At 38.0% G+C, this 22,203-nt stretch overlaps 2 protein-coding genes across 8 annotated transcripts in view; one reads left to right on the top strand and one right to left on the bottom strand.

Annotated features, from left to right (window-relative positions):
* EHBP1 (EH domain binding protein 1) overlaps nucleotides 1–22,203 on the top strand; it is a 668,483-nt gene that overhangs the window by 233,928 nt on the left and 412,352 nt on the right. For 4 of the 7 annotated variants that reach the window (XM_081069113.1, XM_081069112.1, XM_081069122.1 and 1 more), the window contains one exon: nucleotides 11,060–11,121. The gene's annotated coding sequence lies outside the window, so the exon portion shown is untranslated. Of the gene's footprint in view, nucleotides 1–11,059; nucleotides 11,122–15,814; nucleotides 16,020–17,431; nucleotides 17,491–22,203 lie in introns of those variants that run through there. The other 3 variants (XM_081069129.1, XM_081069111.1, XM_081069127.1) reach the window with 3 other exon arrangements.
* On the bottom strand, nucleotides 9,224–15,930 carry TMEM17 (transmembrane protein 17). Its single transcript, XM_081069140.1, has 4 exons — nucleotides 15,772–15,930; nucleotides 12,484–12,587; nucleotides 12,211–12,324; nucleotides 9,224–11,285 (listed from the first exon to the last, which is right to left on the bottom strand). The coding sequence occupies exons 1-4, from the start codon at nucleotides 15,869–15,871 to the stop codon at nucleotides 11,007–11,009; spliced, it is 597 nt and encodes a 198-aa protein (XP_080925266.1). The 5' UTR covers nucleotides 15,872–15,930; the 3' UTR covers nucleotides 9,224–11,006.

Below are 22,203 nucleotides of genomic sequence, written 5' to 3'. Positions count from 1 at the left end.
GCAAATTATGATGAATTAGGTAGGTTATGTAAAATACAATGTACAAAAGACTATTTCTGATAGACTATTTAAGTCTAGTAATCTAACAACTTGGGGGGGTGCAATAAGACAATTTGTATGTGATTTTGTTTACTATTGGGTGTAATCCCCAAAAGAATGAATTAGGAAAAAACTTTCAATATTTATTTTAAAACATAAAATAGAATTTTTTAAAAAAATCTTTAATAGGTTTTACTCAAGTTTATTTTACCGCCACGACTTTATCCAGGCCAAGCTTGTTCTCTCTAAAGTTGCTTCATTAAGTTCTTCCTCTATTCCAACCCTTGTAATCCATTTTCCACAGGATCTTTGGAGAGATCTTTCTGAAATCTATTTGTGATACTTCATTGTTTAAACAATACAGGGATTCAGAATATTAAAATCTTTAGCTTAGCTTACTAATTCCTCCCAAGATCCTCTGCCGTACTTGTGCCCTTCCTTCTGATACACCCTACCCACCAGCTTTACCAAACTACAGGTAATACCTGAAAATAGTACTCACAGTCACTATTATTTCTGTGTCTTAGTACTGAAATTAACACTTGATACCCACTCATTCTTCAAATCTCAAGTGTTATTTTGTTTAGGAAGGTTTCCCAGATTCCTCATCTTTTATATGTCCTCTGTAATCCTACAGTGTCCCCATCACACTGTGCTATCAATGATTTGCTCATTTGCCTTTTCCACCAGACAGTAATCTTTTTGTTATTGTGCGCACAGGCAAGTTCTGATGTAGGAATATTTCTCTGTGAGTCCTCATGAGACATGATCCTGGCCTACAACCAGAAATTGCCGGCAGATCCTACATCAGTTCCAGTTAGTGTGTATGTGTTTATCCCCTCTCCCTCCCTGAGCTCAGACAATGAGAGGAATAGTGAATGCTAACTGATATTGATGAAGGGCCAGTGTGTTAATCTGGACACTTCAGTGCTAGGAACAAAGAGGGGAGATATGCTGGAAGCCTAGAGCTGTTATCTGTGAGATATTTATCAGAGAAACTCATTCAATGCACCTCCCTGATGAAGACAGACTTTTTACTTTGTCTTAAGATTCTCTTGTGAATATGTTCCTTTCTACATCATACCCCTGAGAACTGGGAGTATATCTTATTGGTCTATAAACCCTCCACTATTCCTTGTACACACTAGGTATTCAAACACTGATTAAAATTCAATATTTAAAAATCATTCTGGGGGCGGCCGGATGGCTCAGTTGGTTAGAGGACGCGCTGTCAACAACAAGGATGCTGGTTCAATTCCCCCATGGGATGGTGGGCTGCACCCCCTGCAACTAAAGATTGAAAATGGCAGCTGAACTTGGAGTTGAGCTACGCCCTCCACATCTCACAACTAGATAGAAAGACAATGACTTGGAGCTGATGGGCCCTGGATATTGGGCCCCGTTCCCCTATACTCCCCCCTTCCACCCCCGAAGAAAAAAAACTTAAAAAAAAAATCATTCCTTTTTTTTTTTTTTTTTTTTAAATCATTCTGATGTACAGAAACTTACATCTATCTTGTCTGTGATATGAAAGACTCTGGAAGAAAAACATATTTTTGAAACACAAAACATTTGTGAAGCTCAACATCTTAACTAGAAAATTTCAGAACAGTGTTGTGAACCCCTGGAGAGAAAGATATAATAGGGAATTGATGGACAAGCTTAAATAAAATAAAATAAAAATAAGAACTGCCTAAACTCTAAATGTGCTGACATGTAAATATCTTCTCTATCTCAGTTTTCATGCTTCATTAGGGAAACAGGAGTATTCCAATAGGAAATATTAGTTGAGCCTACTACAAAATCATGGTTTTACTGTTTAGATGAAAAACAAATGACTTTGTCATGTTCTCAACTGACTTTTTAAATTTCTTTTTTTTCCCACTCTTATATCAGCATTTTAAGCAATACAACCAAAAAAAATTTTTTGGAGAATTTTTTAAAAAACTTTTATCAGTTTTTATTCAATGACAGATAATTCAGTTCATCCATATTTTGACATCACAAAGTATTAAAGCTTAAAATAAAACTCTGTCTAGTACTTACAGTCAAGAACATTTAGTAAATAAATGAACTAGTGGGAAAAGGAATATTCAGCAAATGTATATCTAATAGAAAGCAGTTTTCATGTCTTTTATACCTTTATTAAGTAAATGCTCAACTAGTACTTTTTTTATTATTAGTTTCAGGTGTACAAAGCAATGTAATAGTTAGACATTTAAACCCCTCATAAAGTGATAACCTACCCTCCGAGATACTACCCCTCTGACATCATATATAGCTGTTATAATACCATCGAGTATCTTCCCTATGTTGTACTCCACATCCTGTGACTATATATACCTATATATTTAGTTATAGTTGACATTCAATATCATTCTACTTCAGATTCAGGTGTATAGTGCATTGGTCAGGCATCTACACAGTTTATGACGTGAGCCCTCTGATAAGTCCAGTGCCCATCTGGCATCTAACATGATCTTTACAACATTGTTGATTATATTCCCCGTACTGTATTAATTATCAATTTATATTTCTTAATGCCTTCACCTTTTTCACCCTGACCCCAACCCCATTCCTATCTATCATCCTGATAGATCTAGTACCCATCTGGCACCATACCTAGTTATTACAATATTTTTGACTATATACCTTATTCAACCTACATCCCCATGACTACTGTATAACACCCGATTTGTTCTTCTTAATCCAGTCCCCTTTCACCTATCCTTAACCCCCATCCCATCTTAAAGAAGTCCCTCTATGAGTCCTTGTAATACTGGTTTGGTGATGATGAACTTCAGCTTTTTCTTGTCTAGGAAGTTCCTTATGTGTCCTTCAATTCTAAATGACAGCCTTGCTGGGTAGAGCAATCTTGGTTGTATGTTGTTGCTTCTCATCACTTGGCATATTTTCTGCCACTCCCTTCTTGCCTGCAAAGTTTCTGTTGAGAAATCAGCTGACAGTGTTATGGGAGCTCCCTTGTAGGTAACTAACTGCTTTTCTCTTGCTGCTTTTAAGATTCTCTCTTTGCATTTAACCTTTGGAATTTTAATTATGATGTATCTTGGTGTGTGCCTTTTGGAATTTATCTTATTTGGGACTTTCTGTGCTTCCTGGACTTGTATGTCCATTTCTTGCACCAGGTTAGGGAAGTTTTCTGTCATTATTTCTTCAAATAGGGTTTCAATTCCTTGTTCTCTCTCTTTTCCGTCTGATCCATATAATTGAATGTTGGTATACTTGATATTGTCCCAGAGGTCCCTTAAACCTCCTCAATTTTTTGGATTCTTTTTTCATTTTGATATTCTGGTGGGGTGTTTTCTGCTACCTTATCTTTTACATAGCTGGTTGGATCCTCTGCTTCATCTAATCTACTGTTTATTCTCTGTAATATATTCTTTGTTTCCATTATTGTATCCTTTATTTCTGATTGGTTCTTTTTCATGGCTTCCATCTCCATTTTTGTGAGATCATTGAACATTCTTATAACCAGTTTTTGGAACTCTGCATCTGGTAGATTGCTTGTCTTCACTTTGCTTAGTTCTTGTACTATAGCTTTGTTCTGTTCTTTCATTTGGAACATGTTTCTTTGTTTCCCCATTCTGGTTGACTCCCTGTGTTTGCTTCTATGTGTTAGGTAGGACAGCTATGTCTTCTAGCCTTAGTAGAATGGCCTTATATAGTAGGTGTGCTGTGGGGTTCAGTGGCACAGTCTTTCTGGTCACCTGAGCCACACGCTCCAGGTGTGCCCCTTGTGTGGGTTGTGTGTGCCCGCCTCTTGTAGTTGAGCCTTGGTTGATAATTGTACATCAATGTGAGGGACTGACTCTTACGCTCACTGGTTGTAAGGACTGGCCTTGACTACAGTGGAAGGGTTGTTGTGCAGGGGCTGATCCTATAGAGTAGAATCTGCCTCAGTAGGATTCTGGTGCCTGCCCAATCTGCCCCTTGGGTGTGTCGTACTTGGAGATAGCTAGGTGATGATCCAGCTTGTTTTGAAGCTGGCTACTGGGGGACACCAGCCCCAGGATCACCTTGGAGAGGATCTGCTGTAGATCTACTTCAGCCACAGCCTGTGCCCTACCTGGAGCCATCTAGCGGTAGCTAAAAAGAAATCCACAGATGTCTGCTGCCTTTGTTTTGCTCGGAAGTGTCTTTGAGAGGCCAAGCCATGAACCAAGGCCGGGTTCCGCTAGTGCTGGCTTAGGGCTGCTCAGCCAGAGGTATAGGACACACTCAAGTCAGATGCTGTTTGTCTGGGTTCTGCAAATCTTTGAGAGATCCTAGGAAAGTACAGCTTGAGCCAAGGCAGGCAGTCTGTATGAGAAAGACACTGAAAGCAGCCTGGGTGTGCCTGAAAGTTGGGTGGAGCCAGGTCTCAAATCTCCAGGGCGTGGCAAATGAATGGCAGACTCAGAAATGGTGGCCACCTGTGTTTGCACACTGGGAATGAGGAGGTGCTCAAGAAAGATACAATGGCCTCCGCTGCTTCTCTGTCCAGGAGAAAGTCGCCTCTCCAGCCCCCGTCCCAAGCCAGACAACTCAATTCCCCACCGTGTGTTCCTGCCGCCTTTCCAGCTGCTGCCCCAGCGCTGGAGCTCAGAGCGAGTGATTCTGTTGGTGGGTAAGTCCGCACGCAGTCCCTTTAAGAAGAGTGCCTGTGAGTGTAGCCGCACTGTCTCACTCAGTCACAACGCTGTTTTTCACAACCAAAAATCATGGGGACTTCTCTCCCCAGCACTGGAACCCTGGGCTGGGGTGAGGCTGGTATCTCTTGCTCCTTTAGGGGGTCGGGGGACCCCCACAGCCAAAATAGCCTTCCCGATCTTTAATGGTCACACATGGGTGTGAGATCAGCCTGTTCCGCGTCTCTGACCTTCTTACCAGTGTGAATGTGGCTTCTTCTGCACGTCCTTAGTTGAAAGGCTTCAGTTCAGCTTGATTTTAGGTGATTCTCAATAATGGTTGTTTTGTAGATTAGTTGTAATTTTGATGTGGTTGTGAGAGAAGGTAAACACAGCGTTTACCTACTGCGCCATCTGGTTGTCTCTCAAATCTGGAGAATTTTAAATCAACTTTATTACCCCCAAATTTTTAGTCTTTAAAATTTTAAATTATAACTCCAATATTTTAGCTGTTAATCTCACCTTTAAAAAACAGTTTATTTATTTATTTTGACATTCAATATTATTTTATATTGTGTTACTATTTATATTGTATTATTATTTGTATTGTTTATATTATTTATATTTTATGTGCATACAGCATACTGGTTAGACATTTATATGATATAAAGAGTGATCCCCCTGACTACCCTACTACATACCTGGCATTATACATAGTTATTACCATATTTTTGACTATATTCTCTGTGCTTTATATCCCCATGACTGTTTTGTAACTACTGATTTCTACTTCTTAATCCCTTCACCTTTTTCACCCTGCCCCCCAACCTCCCTCCCAGCTATCACTCCAATAAATCTAGTACCCATCTGATACCATACATGGTTATTACAATATTATTGATTATATCCTTACAATATTATTGACTATACCCTACATCCCCATGACTACTTTGTGACAATCAATTTGTATCTCTTAATCCCCTCCCATTTTTCACTCACCCTCACCCCCCACCCCCAATCTGGCAACTATCAAAATGTTCTCTGTATCTATGAGTTTGTTTTTGTTTTGTTTATTTTATTTTTTAGATTCCACATGTAAGCAAAAATCTCATTGCATCTGTCTTTTTTTGTCTGATATTTTCTACTTAGCACAATACCCTTTAGGTTCATTCATGCTGCTGCAGATGTCAAGTACCCAATCACTTCCATGGCTGAGCAATATTCCATTGTATATATGTATTGCCTCCTCTTTATCTATTCATCCATTGATGGACACCCAGGCTGCCTCCACATCTTGCCCATTATAAACAATACTTCAGTGAACATATGGATACATTTGTCTCCTTGAAGTAGCATTTTGGGTTTTTTAGGATTAATACCCCGAAGTGGGATTACTAGGTCCTTCTTTGTCTCTTGTTATAGCCTTTGTTTTAAGGTCTATTTTGTCTGGTACAAGTATTGCTACCTTTGCTTTTTTTTTTTTTTTTTCCATTTTCTTGAAATATCTTTTTCTATTCCTTTACTTTCAGTCTGTGTGTCTTTTGATCTCAAGTGAGTCTCATGTAGGCAGCATATGTAAGGGTCTTGTTTTCTTATCCATTTAGACACCCTATCTTTTGATTGGAGCATTAATCCATTTACATTTAAAATACTATTAATAGGTAGTAGTTATTGCCATTGTATTCTTCATATTTTTGACTTTTTTTTCATTTTAAAGAAGTCCCTCTAATATTCTTTGTAATCCTGGTTTGGTGGTGATGAATTCCTTTAGCTTTTTCTTGTCTGGGAAGCTCTTTAGCTTTCCTTCAATTCTAAATGATAGCTTTGCTGGGTAGGGTAATCTTGGTTGTAGTTCCTTATATCTCATCACTTTGACTATTTCCTGCCAATCTTTCTGGGCTGCAAAGTTTCTGTTGAGAAATCAGATGACAGTCTTACGGGAGCTCTCTTGTAGGTAACTTACTGCTTTTCTCTTGCTGCTTTTAAGAGTTTCTCTTTGTCTTTAACCTTTGGCATTTTAATTATGATGTGTCTTGGTGTTGGCCTCTTTGGCTTCTTCTTGATTGGGACTCTCTGCACTTTCTGGGCTTGTATATCTCTTTCCTTCATCAGGTTAGGTAACTTTTCTGTCATTATTCTTCAAATAGGTTTTCAATTTCTTGTTCTCTTTCTTCTCCTTCTGGTACCCCTATGATACAAATGTTGGTAAGCTTAGTGTTGACCCAGAGTCTCCTTAAACTATCCTCATTTTGGGAGATCTTTTCTTTTTGCTGTTATGATTGGGTGTTTTCTGCTACATTATCTTCAAAATTGATTACTTGATCCTCTACTTCAGCTAATCTACTGTTGATTCCCTCTAATCTTCATTTCGGTTGTTGTATTCTTTATTTCTGACTCGTTCTTTTTAATGTTTTCTATCTCCACTTTTATGTTTTCTATCTCTTTGTTGAAGCTATCCCTGAGATCATTGAGAATCCTTATAACCAATGTTTGGAGTTCTGCATCTGGCAGATTGCTTGTCTCCATTTTGTTTAGTTCTTTTACTGGAGCTTTGTTCTGTTCTTTTATTTGGGACATGTTCCCCATTTTGGCTGCCTTCCTGTGTTTGTTTCTATGTAGGGCTGCTATGCCTCCCAGTATTAGTAGAGTAGCCTTATTTAGTAGGTATCCTGTGGGAACCAGTGGTGCAGTCTCCTTAGTCACCGGAGCTGGGTGCTCCACGTATGTCCCTTGTGGGGGCTGTGTGTGCCCTCCTGTTATAGTTGAGCCTTGGTTGCTCTTTGTACATCAGTGGGAGGGATTGACCCTCAGGCTGATTGGAGCTGAATACTGGCTGTGACCACAGTGGAGGAGCTGTAGTGCAAGGGCTCACCTTACAGAGCAGGGTTTGCTTTAGTGGGGCTCTGGTGTCTTCCCAGTCTGCCCTTTGGGTATTTTGTCCTTGGAGGTAGCTGGGTGATTCTCAGGCGTGGTCCATAGCTGGCCACCAAGCGTGCCAGCCCTGGAGCCTCCTGGAAGGGCCCCATTACAAGCTAAGTTTAGCAGCAGCCTGTGCCCTGCCTGGGACCATCTGGTATGAGCTGCAAAGCAATCTGCAGATGGTTGCTGCCTGCACTGGGCTTGGAGGTGCCTCGAAAAGCCAGTCTGCAAACCATGGCCAGCCATTGCTCATGCCAGGCTTAGGGCTGCTCAGCTAGAGGTATGGGACGTGCTGAAGCCAGCTGCTGCCTTTTGGGGTTTTGTGAACCTTTGAGAGATTTTATGAAGTTCTGCCTCATGAGCTAAGACAAGTTGTTTATGGGGAAAAGCCAGTGAAAGCGGCTTGAGTGTGTCTGAAAGTTGGGTGGGGCATGGTCTCAGGGAATCAGTAGGGCAGGGGCGCACAAACGGTTATAGCCCATTTGATGGAAATTCAGGTATGGTGTCTGCTTGGGATTGCTCGCAGGGAGCGGGAGGGCTGAACAAAGATATAATGGCTTTAACCAGCTTCTCCCTTTGGGAGAAAGCCACCCCTCCAGTTATCACCCTGAAGTTAGACAATTCAGTTCCTCCTCGTATGTCTCTGGTGCCTTTTTCAAGCTGCTGCCCCAACACTGGAACTCAGAGCAGGCAAATATCTCAGTGTGTAAGTCTGTGTGCAGGTTCTTTAAGAGGAGTGCCTAGGACTGCAGCTGCCTTCTGGTTTACTCAGCCACAATGTCCGCTGGTTTTCACAGCCAGAAGTTATGGGGAATTCTCTCCCCTGCACTGCCTGGACTGGGGAGCCTGGTGTGGGTTTGGGATCCCTTGCTCCTCTGTGTGTGTGGGGGGAACCCCCACAGTCAAATTATCCCTCCTGATTTTTAATGGTCACACATGGGTGTGGAACCAGCCCATTCCACATCTCTGCCCCTCCTACCAGTCTCAAGGCTTCTTCTCTGTATCCATAGTTGTAGCCCTTTGGTTCAGCTGAACTTCAGGTTATTCTTAATGATCATTGTTCTGTAGTTTAGTTGTAATTGATGTGAGCCTGAGAGGAGGTGAGCATAGCATTTACCTACACTGCCATCTTGACCAGAAATCTCTACCAAGCTATTAATCTCTTAATTCTAAAGTTTAAATGTATCAGAGTCTCTGCTTTTTAAAATAAAACTATGGAAACAATTGTTAAATAGAAAAGACTTTCTTGGTCATCCTCTTATTTTATCTGCTATGTAGATTTAGTGTTCTTATTTTGTATTTTCTTATATAATCACCCATCTATTCCTATCTGAAAACAAATGCAAAGCAATATAAGTTTTAGAATACTTTCCACACAGAATTGTATTTTGAATTTCAAATTATTGGAGCATACCTAGTGACTACTTTTGTATGAGGGAAAGGTTAATTAGCCAATGCATTAGGGGAAAATTTTTGACTGAACTTTGTAATAATAAATAGCAGAAATAAAATTAGCATAAATAGTTTGGTCAGGTGTAATTAAGAGTGGGAAGTGAAAACATTTTCAAAAACTAAACAATATAAATAAGGCCAAACATGGAAATCTTAAGATGAGCATGAATCACAGGAATAAAATTGGAAGAAAACAAATTTTAATGTAGCTTCAACTGTTTCTCAGTAAAATACATTACTTATAAAGCCACATTTCCCTATAGAAAAGAAATATTACATTTGTCCCCCCTTACCTGCAGTTCTGCTTTCCACAGTTTCAATTACCCATAGTCAATTACAGTCCTAAAATATTAAATGGAAAATTCCAGAAATAAGCAAGTAATGTTTTAAATTGTGTGAATGCTGAGTAAGTGTGGTGAAATCTTGAGCTGTCCCACTCAGTCCTGTCTAGGATATCAATCATCCCTTTAACATCTCCACACAGTAGATAGGCTACCCGCCCATTAGTTAGTTATCAGGTTGACAGTCAACAGTGCTTGTGCTCAAGAAACCCTTATTTTACTTAATAATGGCCCCAAAGTGCAAGAGTAGTGATGCTGACAATTTGGATATGCCAAAGAGAAGCTATAAAATGCTTCCCTTAAGTGAAAAATTGCATACAATATTTTGAGAGTCCACAGTCACAGAACTTTTATTACAGTGTATTGTTATACTTGTTCTATTCTACTATTATTGTTAATCTCTTACTGTGCCTAATTTACATATTAAACTTTATCATAGTTCTATATGTGTAAGAAAAAGGCATAGAATATATAGTGTTGGGTATTAGCTGAGGTTTCAGGCATCCACTGGTGGTCCTGGAACGTATAACCCAGGTACGGGGGAACTACTGTATATTCCTAAGACAATCCAATAATCACTTAAAAATAAAATGTTCAGTACACCCAAGTAATTTTATTCCTAACAGAATTTCCTTAAACAGGTTTTTCCTATTAGCAAGGGAACATGCTCATTTAAGTCCATGAGTATAGTCCCTTTGGCCACGTTAGTGCTTACTGTGTACTAATAGGCACCCATAGGCTTGGTTTTCAAATCAAGCCTCATGTGAATTTATTGGGTATAAAGCAGTTCTTCAGTGAATAATGATTTTAGTAGATGAGATCACAAGGATTAATGTGCTTAGTACAGTGCCGACTACATAGAAGGCTCTCCAATATATATTTTTTCTCCCTCCTTCCCTTGTAACTCTGTAATAAAAATAACAAACTCACGACTCAAAAAAAACTGTACAAGACAAGAATGATTTGTTGCAGCTACTTTAACATAAATATTTTATAATTTATAGGAAAGACATTTTGCACACCACTATCACCATAAATACTGAACATGGTTTTACAAAAGTTACAATTTTATGATAAAAATATTTCCTAAATACCATGATAATCCACCTGTTTTCTTCGCAACCCCAGTATAGTAGCTAAGACTAGGGTTAAAATGTAACATGATAGCAGACGTGAACATTTGGTGTCTTTGTTTACAAATGTAGTCTAATACACCAGAATATTGACAAGCATTTCCATGTGCTTCAGATATACTGCCAACGTATGGATAGCCAACAAGTTTAAAAGAAATATATACATTTCTAGTTACAGGTGTTAACTAGCAATATTACAGTAAAGCTGGTAAACTGCGGCCACCACCACAGAATTTTACACATCTGAGAAAGTTGACAGTAAACTAAAAATCAAGTTATTTGGCATCAGGTGAACAACGTCTAGGCTTTAGGGTGTCACTGCTTTCGTGTACTGTACAGTCTTATCATTGCCCCCAAATTTGGAATTTCAGAGCTAGAGAGTATATAATTCCAAAACTTGCTTTGTCCTTTATCTCATGCTAGATCTCTGATTTTTTCTTAACTTTTGCAGTCTTCTGGAATGATCTTTAAGATTTTCACTCAACAGCACTGGGTCAAATCTCTTCTATACAGGATCTCATTGTTCTCATGCCTCCTCTATTTGCAGAAAGACGGTCAAAGTCTTGGAGGTGGAAACGAGTTGCCAACTGATTTACCATTTTCCTCAAGGTAAGAAATGCTGAAACAACTTGGAAAGTAAGGAACATAGTGAAGATGATGTGTACTGCTTTTTCCAAGGGCAGATTTGTTAGGCCTTCATTAAAGAGCAAGAAAAGAATCAAAGGCAGCTGCAATAGAAGGCTCAAAAGCCAAAAGCCAGCCAACTCAGGAACCTGCAATGACACATATTAAGAGTAATTAGATCAGTGAAGTACACTCTTTTGTTTACATAGATAAGTACTAAGACTACTGTGAACCTACATTATGAGCTCTGTAATGCAAAAGGAGTATAATATGGTCCTCGTCCTCAGAGAATTTACAGTCTAGATTAGAAGAGAAAACTAATGTATATGACAATCCTAGACTACTACACCTTAGTGAATAATTAAATGCACCACTTAGTGGTACTAAATACTACAAGAAATAAGAGAGTGATTAGGGTAAGTGAAAGAAAGAAATCAGGATGTAGGCTTTTAAAGTTGAGTAGAAGGAGGAAGAGGCAAGAAAGTAAGTAAGCAAAGATATGGGATGAGCATGATTGGGAATCAACACGTCAGCCTGGAATGGATGCTCGGTTTAGGAAATAGCAATCAATATAGTAAGATAGACTGAGTGGGGACTCATTATAAAGGGCCTAGAAAACTTTAGAAATATTTACCCCTAAGCACTGGTAACTACAAATGCTTAGGCAGCATGATGATTCAGAAAACATGTGCCCTGCAAAGGAAAAGAGTTCATGACTTCCCCCCATTTTCTTATGCAGGATCCAAATAGACATGTTTAATTGACCAAGTATTTTCAAGACTGGCGAGAAGAGGGAAAATTACCAATTCTTAAATGCTTAATATGTTCAGGTACATTACATATATTATTTCATTTAATCCCAACAAACCTCTGAAGTAAATATTTTCCCATTTTATATATGAAGAAACCAAGTCTCAACAGATTAAGCAAACAGTCCATGGTGACCGAAGTGGTAAAGTTGGAGCCAGGCTCTAACTACAAGCCTTTGCTCCTTCTACCACATCTCACTGCCCTTTCCTTACTGTGAAAACCTTACTGCACTTGTGTGTAGCATAGTGAGGAAGACGAGCTTACCTTCTCCTGTAGGTTACCCATGTAGCCCAGATACAACCTGATAGCTTCAATTAAGGTTATTAGGATGATAACAGTGACCACAATGAATTTGTAGTAATCCGGCAAGATTGAATACTAAAAAAAACAAAAATAAGCATGTTTGTAAAATCTCACATATAGTAAAACTGATCTGAGATGGGAAGAAATGTTTAGAACTTTTACTTTGATTGACAAGCTAACAATGCCAGGGATGGGTAGAAGAGACCTCACAGAAGTATTGAAACACAGACTTACCTTCATCTGAAGCATCATCATGCTGCTCACCCACCAAAGTGGGAAAAAGTAAGTGTTAAAATAAAGTGACATCTGCAGTGCCAGACTGGAAACCATTTCATTGTCTACAGAAGAGAGAGAAAAGTAACAAATTCTTAATCCCAGTCTATGTCCTGTAGTACCTTAGAAATCTGTAGTTCTTCAACAAAACTACAAATTTCAAGCTTATTTATAATCATTGCCAGTAAAAGGAAATATTCATCATCATGCTATTTAGTTTATATATTGGATACTGGGGGGTACAGTTCGTGTTTTTCAATTACTTTATCATTTTGCCCTGACTGCTGACTTTTTTTGCACACTATAGATTAAATGTAGAATATCAATATGAATCCTCTTGAAACACAATAATCATCATTATACCTTCTTTGTAGAGTTCTATGTAAAGGACCTATAAAATAAACACATAAAATACATAAAAACTACTTTCTCACATATAAACTAACCCTGTGCAAAAACTAATCTCTCCGAATTATAATTAGACACACACCTCTTTAACTATACCACAATCCCACCCATTCATTAATACTCAGTTCAATACCACTTTTTCCCATAAATCCTTTCTGGCTCAGATCCCCTCTAGGTACTTCTTTCTCCTCTAGGTACTTATAACTCTAACCTGTATATAAGTGCTAGCAAAGAACCACAGTCCACTCACTCAAGACATAGTCCGGTATACTAAAGAGATCATGTGCTTTGGAGTCCAAGTAAACCTGGAACTCCCCAAACTTTCCTGTAACTCTGGATGCCACGCTTGAGATAATTTAACCTCTTTGAGCCTCAATTTCTTCATCTGTAAAATGATAACATTAAAATTACCTCACAGGTTGCTTGTGAGGATTAGAGATAATATAAATTATTTCACCTTAACCATGTCTGGCACCTAAAAGGCTCTCAATAATATTAGTCTACTTTCCTTTTCTTTCACTTATATACAGCCTCAGTGTAGGAATAGACCACATTCTACCCAAATTTGACACCCTCATAGACTCTAGCATCTTGCTTTACACATGGTAAATACCAAATACGCATTAACAGAAAGAATGAACTAATGAAAACAGATTGTCATAAGGACATTAGCAGTGTAAACCTTTGTGATACACGAGTTTCATTTATTTTAAGACTTATTATAGAATATGTTTTGCTTTTATGTAAGGGAGAAGGGTCCTAAAATAAGAACTTTATTTTTTAAATTGAGTCCTATGCATACTAAATTTTAGTAAATTCTAACAATTTAGGAGCAGATACATATTTTGAAATCAGTTGCTCTAAATGTAAGAATTTACAAAGGCTCTAAAATAAATTTTTTAAAAAACAGATTTCTTCTTTTTCTCCACAACTTAGTATTTTATGTGTCATTTAATAATTTTAAAATATAAGAAATAATCATGGTCTCACAGCGATAAGGTTTCCTTTAGCTCCAAGAATATGTCTGATTATTATGATCTACTTTTAAATATGGTTATGATCTACTTTTGGTTGTAACTGTTTATTAAATTACCATTGATAAAAGAATGAATTCTTAAAATCTGTTAAATCTGAAGGCACCTTACCATCTTAGGATTTTTTTCATAACAACAGTACAACTCTTGGTCAGCTGTGGATATGGTAAAACCCACTTCAGATCCACTGAGCAGAAAATGTAGAAAAATAATGATAAATTCGTTAAGCTGAAAATGTTAATACCTTTGGAGCAGAAACTGTAGTCAACTTTTGCAAGGAAGTTTCTTTTCTTTTTAACTTTTGAACATGAGCATCTTAAGAGTTATGCTATGTGTATATTTCAGCAGATCAAATGTATAATCAAGCAATTGAAAATCAAGATAAGATGTAAATGAACCTTGAAAGTACAAGAAACGAATTTACTAAATTTTGCAAAAGTACATGTTAAGTTCTGAAAATGGAATTTAAATTAAAACATTATATAATGTAATCTGGGGTAAGTAAACTACCAGCCAGCTGCCTGATTTTATATAGCAAGCGAGCTAAAAATGCTTTTTCACATTTCTAAATGGTTGGGGGGAAATAAGCGAATAATGTTTTGTGACACTGAAAATCATATGAAATTCAAATTTCAGTGTCTTTATAAATAAAGTTTTATTGGAAAACTGCTGTGTCTTATCAATTACCAATATCTATACTGTAGCTGCCACAGAGATCTGTGGCCTGCAAAATCTTAAATATTTACTATTTGGCCTGTCACAGAAAATGTCTGCGGACCCACGGTACCTTGCATTATCAGATTTTAGAGCCTGTTAAACCTTAGCTTTAGAATCAGAGATGTAAAAACCTAATTTTTCACATTACATTTTTCTTTGTACATACTAAATCATGAAGAAGCCTCAATTTGGAGGACCTGCAAGTAATCAAGTTGAAAAAATGCAGCTATGGGAATTTACTTTTCTCTGATCCTTTTGAAAATACCTAAACCAAGCAAAAGGGAATGATTTCTATTTCCAGCAGAATTAAGTGATAAAAACTGGGTTTGGTTGACAGTATGAGATCTATCGTCATGATTTAAAAAGGGAAAACTGTTTTGGAGGAAATTGTGTTATCACTTGTCTCATGTTAAATGATTTTGTTACCAGATTTAGTGAAAGAGTTTATAAAGGGGAACGAAAGGAGAAGGTGGGGAAGTGGGGAGAGTTTTGTTGAAGGCGATGCTAGTGTGGCCATTGTCACTCTGGAATGGACAGTGGTTTAAAATGACTCATTGAAAAAAAAAACTTTCCATCTCTTCTACCAGAAAACCGCCTTGTAGTGGAACGTACTTGTTCTGCTAGGAAAAGAGAAAAGGAAAAGATATTTTACCGGGGTTGGGGCGTGAGGAGTGGGAAAGGGTGATTCCCTCCATCCAACTCAGAAAACCAAGGCTGACGTCGTAAAGGTAATGCAACGCCGGTGCTTTTCCTTTCAAAGAGGGTGAGGGACCTGATGTGTGCTGTGAAGGCGGCTTTCATATTTTTATTTTTTGAGGAAGACCAGCTCCACCTCAGCTGCCCAGCTTGCAATTACCTGGCCAGGCCTCGGCACGATCAGCCCCGGACTGGCCGGGTATCAGGGCTGAGATACGTCCCAGTCCGAGCCCCAGCTCTTGGCCCGGCCTCTCCTCGTAGGTGTTTCTCCCACTGCTGAGAGCCAGCTGAAGGCGAAACCGCCATTTTAGGTCTGGGCAAAATCTGGCTGCTCCAAAACCCGCACCAGTTTCTCGGTGAGTCACACACACTGCTCTGGGCCTCAGCCACTCACCCGGACTTTCGTTGTACTCCGGCCCAGTCCGGTTGGAGTCGCTGAACACGGTCCGGCTGAAGTTTCCCAGCCGCAGACGGACCGAATCCGGCAGCTCCATGCCCGGGCTTCGGTACCGCTCTCAGCTGGGTGTGCGGGCGCAGCCCAGTGCTGCGGTTCCCACAGCAACCGGGTGGTGCTGGGACCCAGGGCGCACGCGCAGCAGCACAGCGGGGTCGAGGTACCGGTCTCGATCACACACCTGGAAGGTAGGTGTTTGTGGAAAGCCGGTTCCTGCCAGGCAGCTTAGCCAGGTGCGAAATGACAGATTCCTCAGTCCTGCTTTAAGCCCCAATGTCTAAAAACAAATAGAAATAATCATAAATGACCCGGGGTTGGATTGTGATACATGGACCCCTCATAACTTGTTGGTGGGGTGCAACCTTTCTGGAAGGAAATATAGAATGAATGAAGGGCTTAAAGAATGTTCATGACCCAATAGCTCCTATTCTAGGGATATATATGTATAATATATAATATTCCTAATAATATATAATATACTTAGAAGAGTATACATATATATTCACTATATATGTATGTGTGTATATGTATATATACATACATTTGATTGAATACATTGCAACAGCTTAAAAAAATGCTTGCATCGAATATTTGATGATAAGGATTAACTTTAAGTAAAATTAAAAAAACAAGTAAAACTAAATAGAAATGAACCCAACTTAGCAAAATGTGTGCCTGTATATATGTGGAAAATTGAGAGGAGGATGTAGCACAAGCACTGGCTTCAAAAAAAGACTAGAAGGAAATAATTCAAAATGTTGGTAGTTATTTCTGGATAGTGGGTTTTGGCTGATTTAAATTTTTAAAAACATTTCTGTGTTTTTCAGCTTTCTCTCAAATAAGATGTATTATTTTTTAAAAAGCCACGAAAATATAATATGCTTTTCAATCTGTGGTTGGAAATCTAGGTATGAGAAGGGCCTACAAGTTATACACGGAGTTTTGACTGGCAGGTCAGTCTCACTAACCCTCGTGTTGTTCAAGGGTCAACTGTACAGAAAAGGGCACCAACTGAATTTACGCTTGTAACCAGCACCCAGATCAAGAAACGGCCTTACCAGCATACCTAGAAGCTCCCCCACTTCCTATTCCTTAAAAGTCACTAAACCTCCACTTCTAACTGACCTTTCCTGTTTTCTACAACATAGGATAGTTTTGTCTATTTTTATGATTTATATAAAAGTAATCATATAGTAAGTGCTATTTTTAAGAATCTGGCTTTTTAATAATCAAAATTATTTTAATGAAACCCCGTCATATTGTTGAGTGTAGATTTTTTTTCCTTGCTGTGTGTGACCATAACACAATAAGTTTATTAATTCTGTTGATGCGCATACGTATTTTCTAGTTTGGACCTGTTATGAATAGTGCTGCTTTTGGTGAAAATATGCCTGTCGGTGAACACTTGCATGCAATTGTGTTGAGTTTATTTCTAGAAGTTGAATTGCTGGCTTATGAGGTGTGACCCAGCTTTAATACATGCTGCCAGCAGTTTTCTAAAGTGATTGTACCAGTTTCTGCTGCCTGCAGCAATGTATGAGCATTCCTGTTGCTCTAAATCTGTCACCAACACTTCCTATTTTCTTTCCTTTCCTTTTAGGCCTTCTGATGTGTATGTGGTGAACAGTATTATTTTTACAATTAAAAGAAAAGCCACAGGTATTTATATGAGTATAAATGTCGAGAGGAAGTTATGGGAGGGAATAGCTACATGGCTAGAATTTCAAAATAATTCAGCAAATGTTGATTTCATTCATACTACTTTTTGGGACATTGTACTAGGCTACATAGGGATACAGTCCCTCCCCGTCAAGAACTTCAGCCCAGTGAGAGAGAGAGACATGGAAAAAAAAAGTACAATACACATTAGGAAAGGAACACAGATGAGTCACACACACTGCAGTGAATAAGGAAGCAGTTAATTCTGGTTGGGGATGTTAGGGAAAAGCTGGCTGACTTTTGCCTCTTTTTAAGATGGATCTCAGGCCTCAACATCCTCAGAAAGGCTTCCAGGACTTTCCTGAAGTAGGGCTTAAGTGCCCTCCTCTGTGTTTCTCACAACATCTTCCTCTGTGTTACTTTGGTCCCAGCGCTAGTCACACTATGCTATTAATATAATTGTCTATTTGTGTCTGTTTTTTTTGCTAGTTTCCAAGCTATTTGAGTTCATAATGGGCTTTCATCTTTATATCCTGAACACTAGAGTACAGTTCCTGACCTAGAGTGGGAACTGGATAACTACTGAATGAATAAAGGGAATGAAAAGTCTAAAGATCACTCCCATATCTTCCCATTTCTAGTTTAGAAACTTAGCCAGCCCTTATATAAGTTTCACTCTATAGAATGGAGAATTTATATATTAAAACACAATGAATTATAGCAATCAAAAAAAATTTTAATTTAGCAACAAAAAAAATCAGTTTTCATCTATTAAATTAACCAAGATTTTTACAAAGGGCACAGTGAAGCAGGAAGCTTCATGCTCTGCTGATTGAATTATAATTTGAACAATCTCATGGAGGAAAGCAAATCAGCAATATTTATGAATTGCCTTAAAAATATTCCTGCCTTTAATGCAATAATCCAAATTTTAAGACTCTATTTTGGGGAAATAATCATAAACACAAAGTTTTATACATCAAGATATTACTTCCAGCATTACTAATATTAGTTAAAAAATTAAAAGGTGGGGGAGCATTTGAAGTGCCTAACCAAAGAGAGGAGTTAAGCAGATTATGATATTCATGATGAAGTGCTGAGCTGTAGTGGAAAGCATGCCCTTGGAAGCAGAGAGAGCAGGGTTTAAATCCCCTAACATTCTCATTTTACCATCTAAGAGCTGTGTAATTAATTTCAGACATTTGTTTTGTAAAGTGAGAATAACAATAATTTACGTTATGGTTGATGTGAAGATTATATAATTAAATAAGGCTTTCTGTAAGTGATAGCTATCATTGACATATCTATTTAAATAATATTTACTACAGTGGAGTAAAATCATGCCAGCATCTAATTTTTTGAATTCAACTGTACCTATGAGGCAACACCTCTATTACTTTTTTAGTAAAGACAGAGGATGTGATTAACCATGTTAATTAAATTTGAATCAAGGCCTGAGTGAATCTTTTAAAGATTTTTTTCTCTCTCTAGCATTGAAAAAAGAGGTGAAACACCTTGTTCAGATTGCAATTATTCCACCAAAATCCTTGGGGGAAAAGTTGACTAATTATGGGTATTTTTTTTCTTTTTATTTATCATTCAAGTTTCCTGTAATAAGTGTGCCTTTCATAGTTCAAAACAAATCTTATTAAAAATAAATTGAGAGGAAGAGGCAACGGTAGTAGAAAAATATATTAGAGAGGATTTTTTTTTCTTTTTATTTTATTTTTACATCCCTCACACCGTGAACCCCCCTCCCCCCCCACCACCACCCCGATCTCACACCGAGCCATCACATTATACACATAAAATTATAGTTGGCATTCATTAATGTCCAGCCTCTGGTGTACAATGCCATGACCAGGCATCCATAGCATCCCGGAGGTGGTCTCCCAAACAGGACACATGTCCATCGGACACCCAACAAAATTCCCAAACACTATTGAATAAGTTCCCCAAAGTAATTCTCAAAAAACCCTGAGGCCATCCTGTGGTCACCAGCCGCCCCCCAATCCCTTCACCCTTCCCCCCATCCCCAACCCCCTCCCCCCCGCCCATCTAACAACTCTCGGTTTTTTGTGTCCCCAAAACTGTTTCTGATTAGTTCATACACATATTCTTTTCTTTAGATTCCGCATATAAGTGATATCATATGGTACTTGTCTTTCTCTTTCTGACTTATTTCACTTCACATAATGTTCTCTAGATCCATCCATGTTGTTGCAAATGATAAGATTTCTTTCTTCTTTATGGCTGCGTAATACTCCATTGTATAAATGTACCACAGCTTCTTAATCCAGTCATCTACCGATGGGCATTTCGATTGTTTCCATATCTTGGCTATTGTGTAAAGTGCAGCAATAAACATAGGAGTGCATACAGATTTTTGAATTGGAGTTTTGGATTTCTCCGGGTAGATGCCTAGGAGTGGAATTACTGGATCATAGGGTAGTTCTATCTTCAGATTCCTGAGATACCTCCATACTGTTTTCCATAGTGGCTGCACTAATCTGCAATCCCACCAACAGTGCACTAGCGTTCCCTTTTCTCCACATCCCCGCCAGCATTTGTTGTTTGTTGATTTATTGATGATAGCCATTTTGACTGGGGTGAGGTGGTATCTTATTGTGGTTTTTATTTGCATTTCTCTGATGGTTAGTGAGGTTGAGCATTTCTTCATATGTCTTCTTGCCTTCTGTATGTCCTTTTTAGAAAAATGTCTCCTCAAGTCCTCTGCCCATTTTTTAATTGGGTTGTTTGTTTTTTTGGAGTTGAGTTGAGTAAGTTTTTTATAGATTTGTGATATTAATCCCTTATCAGATATATCATTGGCAAATATCTTTTCCCATTCAGTAGGATCCCTTTTTGTTTTATTGGTGGTTTCCTTTGCTGTGAAAAAACTTCTTAGTTTGATGTAATCCCACATGTTTATTTTTTCTCTTACTTCCCTCGCGCGAGGGGATATATCAGTGAAAATCTTACTCCGGGTAATGTCCATGAAGTTTCTTCCTATATTTTCTTCAAGATATTTTATGGTATCAGATCTTACATTTAAGTCTTTAAGCCATTTTGAATTTATTTTTGTATATGGTGTGAGGAGGTGGTTCAGCTTCATTTTCTTGCATGTGTCTCTCCACGTTTCCCAACAGCACTTATTGAACAGACTGTCTTTACCCCATCGTACATTCTTGCTTCCATTGTCGTAGATTAGATGGGCATATAGGCATGGATTTACTTCTGGACTCTCTATTCTGTTCCATTGATCTATGTGTCTATTTTTATGCCAGTACCATGCTGTTTTGATTACTGTAGCCTTGTAGTATAGTTTGAAATCAGGTATCGTTATACCTTCCACTTTGTTCTTATTTCTCAAGATTGCTGAGGCTATCTGGGGTCTTTTATGGTCCCATATAAATTTCAGGATTATATGTTCTATTTCTGTGAAAAACGTCATTGGTAGTTTGATAGGAATTGCGTTGAATATGTATATTGCCTTAGGCAGTATGGACATTTTAACTATATTAATTCTTCCTATCCATGAACATGGAATGTGTTTCCATCTATTTATGTCTTCTTTCATTTCTTTCTTCAGTGTCGTATAATTTTCTGAGTACAGATCTTTTACATCTTTGGTTAGATTTATTCCCAGATATTTTATAGTCTTTGGAGCAATTGTAAATGGAATTGTTTTTTAAATTTCTCCTTCTGATATTTTATCATTGGTATATACAAATGCAACTGATTTCTGAATATTAATTTTATATCCTGCTACTTTACTAAATTCATCTATCAGTTCTAATAGTTTCTTGGTGGAGTCTTTAGGGTTTAGAGAGGATTTTTGAGAGGAAAGGTATTGTGATTCGGAAAGAATCCTGCCATTATTGATGTCACAAATGGCCCAAAAGGCTAAAACAACTTTCAAATATTATTTTGTTAGTTGATGCTCACTGGGGGTGCCAAAAAATGTATACACATTTTAAGAAAGGAAAACAGCATTAAAATTGTAATACTCAATATATACCAATAACAAAAGATGAATACAAATCATGTTTGACTTCCAAGAGGTGCTCAAAGTGGTTACTAGCAGCGTGCAGACACTTCTGATTATGGTGAACTATTGTTTGAGCAACGTTGACCAAAGTGTCCACTTGTATTCACTTTTTTAGCACCCCTGGTGTATAGGCAATCACATAGTGAGAACATGGATTCCAGAGCCTGGTATAATTTAGGTTTCCCCTATTCTAGACCTATTACTCAGAATATGGAAAGAGGAGTATAGAGTCTCTGTTCTTAAAATCATGGGAAGATTAGTAAATAATCCCAGCAAGGTTAGTAAATAATCCTATAAACTGTTTACTTCCTATGTCAAAGTTGATGGTCAGAGTAATGGCTGCTTCCCCAATAATGTTTAATGTATTTCATTGGGGTTTAATTACATTTATAGTTTACTTTCCTAAATATTTTCACAAAAATTTTGAGCTTAGTATATTGGTTTGTTTCTCTTTGACAAGAGGCAAAGTTGTCTGGCAGTAATGTATGATACTATGTGACAAGAAACTGATTGGGGGAGTCATTTAAATTACTCTTTGGCAATATAAAGGATGTAAATTCTCTCTACTTGATACTAATAAAGAGTTTAGAAACAATATTTTTTAAGGGAACATGTTCAATTTATTGCCTTAAAATGATACGTGAAACATTTGTAAGAATTTA

The sequence above is a fragment of the Rhinolophus hipposideros genome, assembly GCF_964194185.1.
Source record: "Rhinolophus hipposideros genome assembly, chromosome: 12".
Classification (NCBI taxonomy): Eukaryota; Metazoa; Chordata; class Mammalia; order Chiroptera; family Rhinolophidae; genus Rhinolophus; species Rhinolophus hipposideros.
Note: the sequence above shows the minus strand (reverse complement) of the source record. Positions and strands in the feature narration are given on the sequence as shown.

What these genes read in the sequence shown, in the direction of transcription:
- TMEM17 (XM_081069140.1), bottom strand. Translation starts at nt 15,871, where the DNA reads ATGGAGCTGCCGGATTCGGTCCGTCTGCGGCTGGGAAACTTCAGCCGG. An exon ending in GGAGTACAACGAAAGTCCGG is followed by an intron (nt 12,588 to 15,771) that starts GTGAGTGGCTGA and finishes TCTCTTCTGTAG; the next exon opens with ACAATGAAATGGTTTCCAGT. An exon ending in TGGGTAACCTACAGGAGAAG is followed by an intron (nt 11,286 to 12,210) that starts GTAAGCTCGTCT and finishes GTGTCATTGCAG; the next exon opens with GTTCCTGAGTTGGCTGGCTT.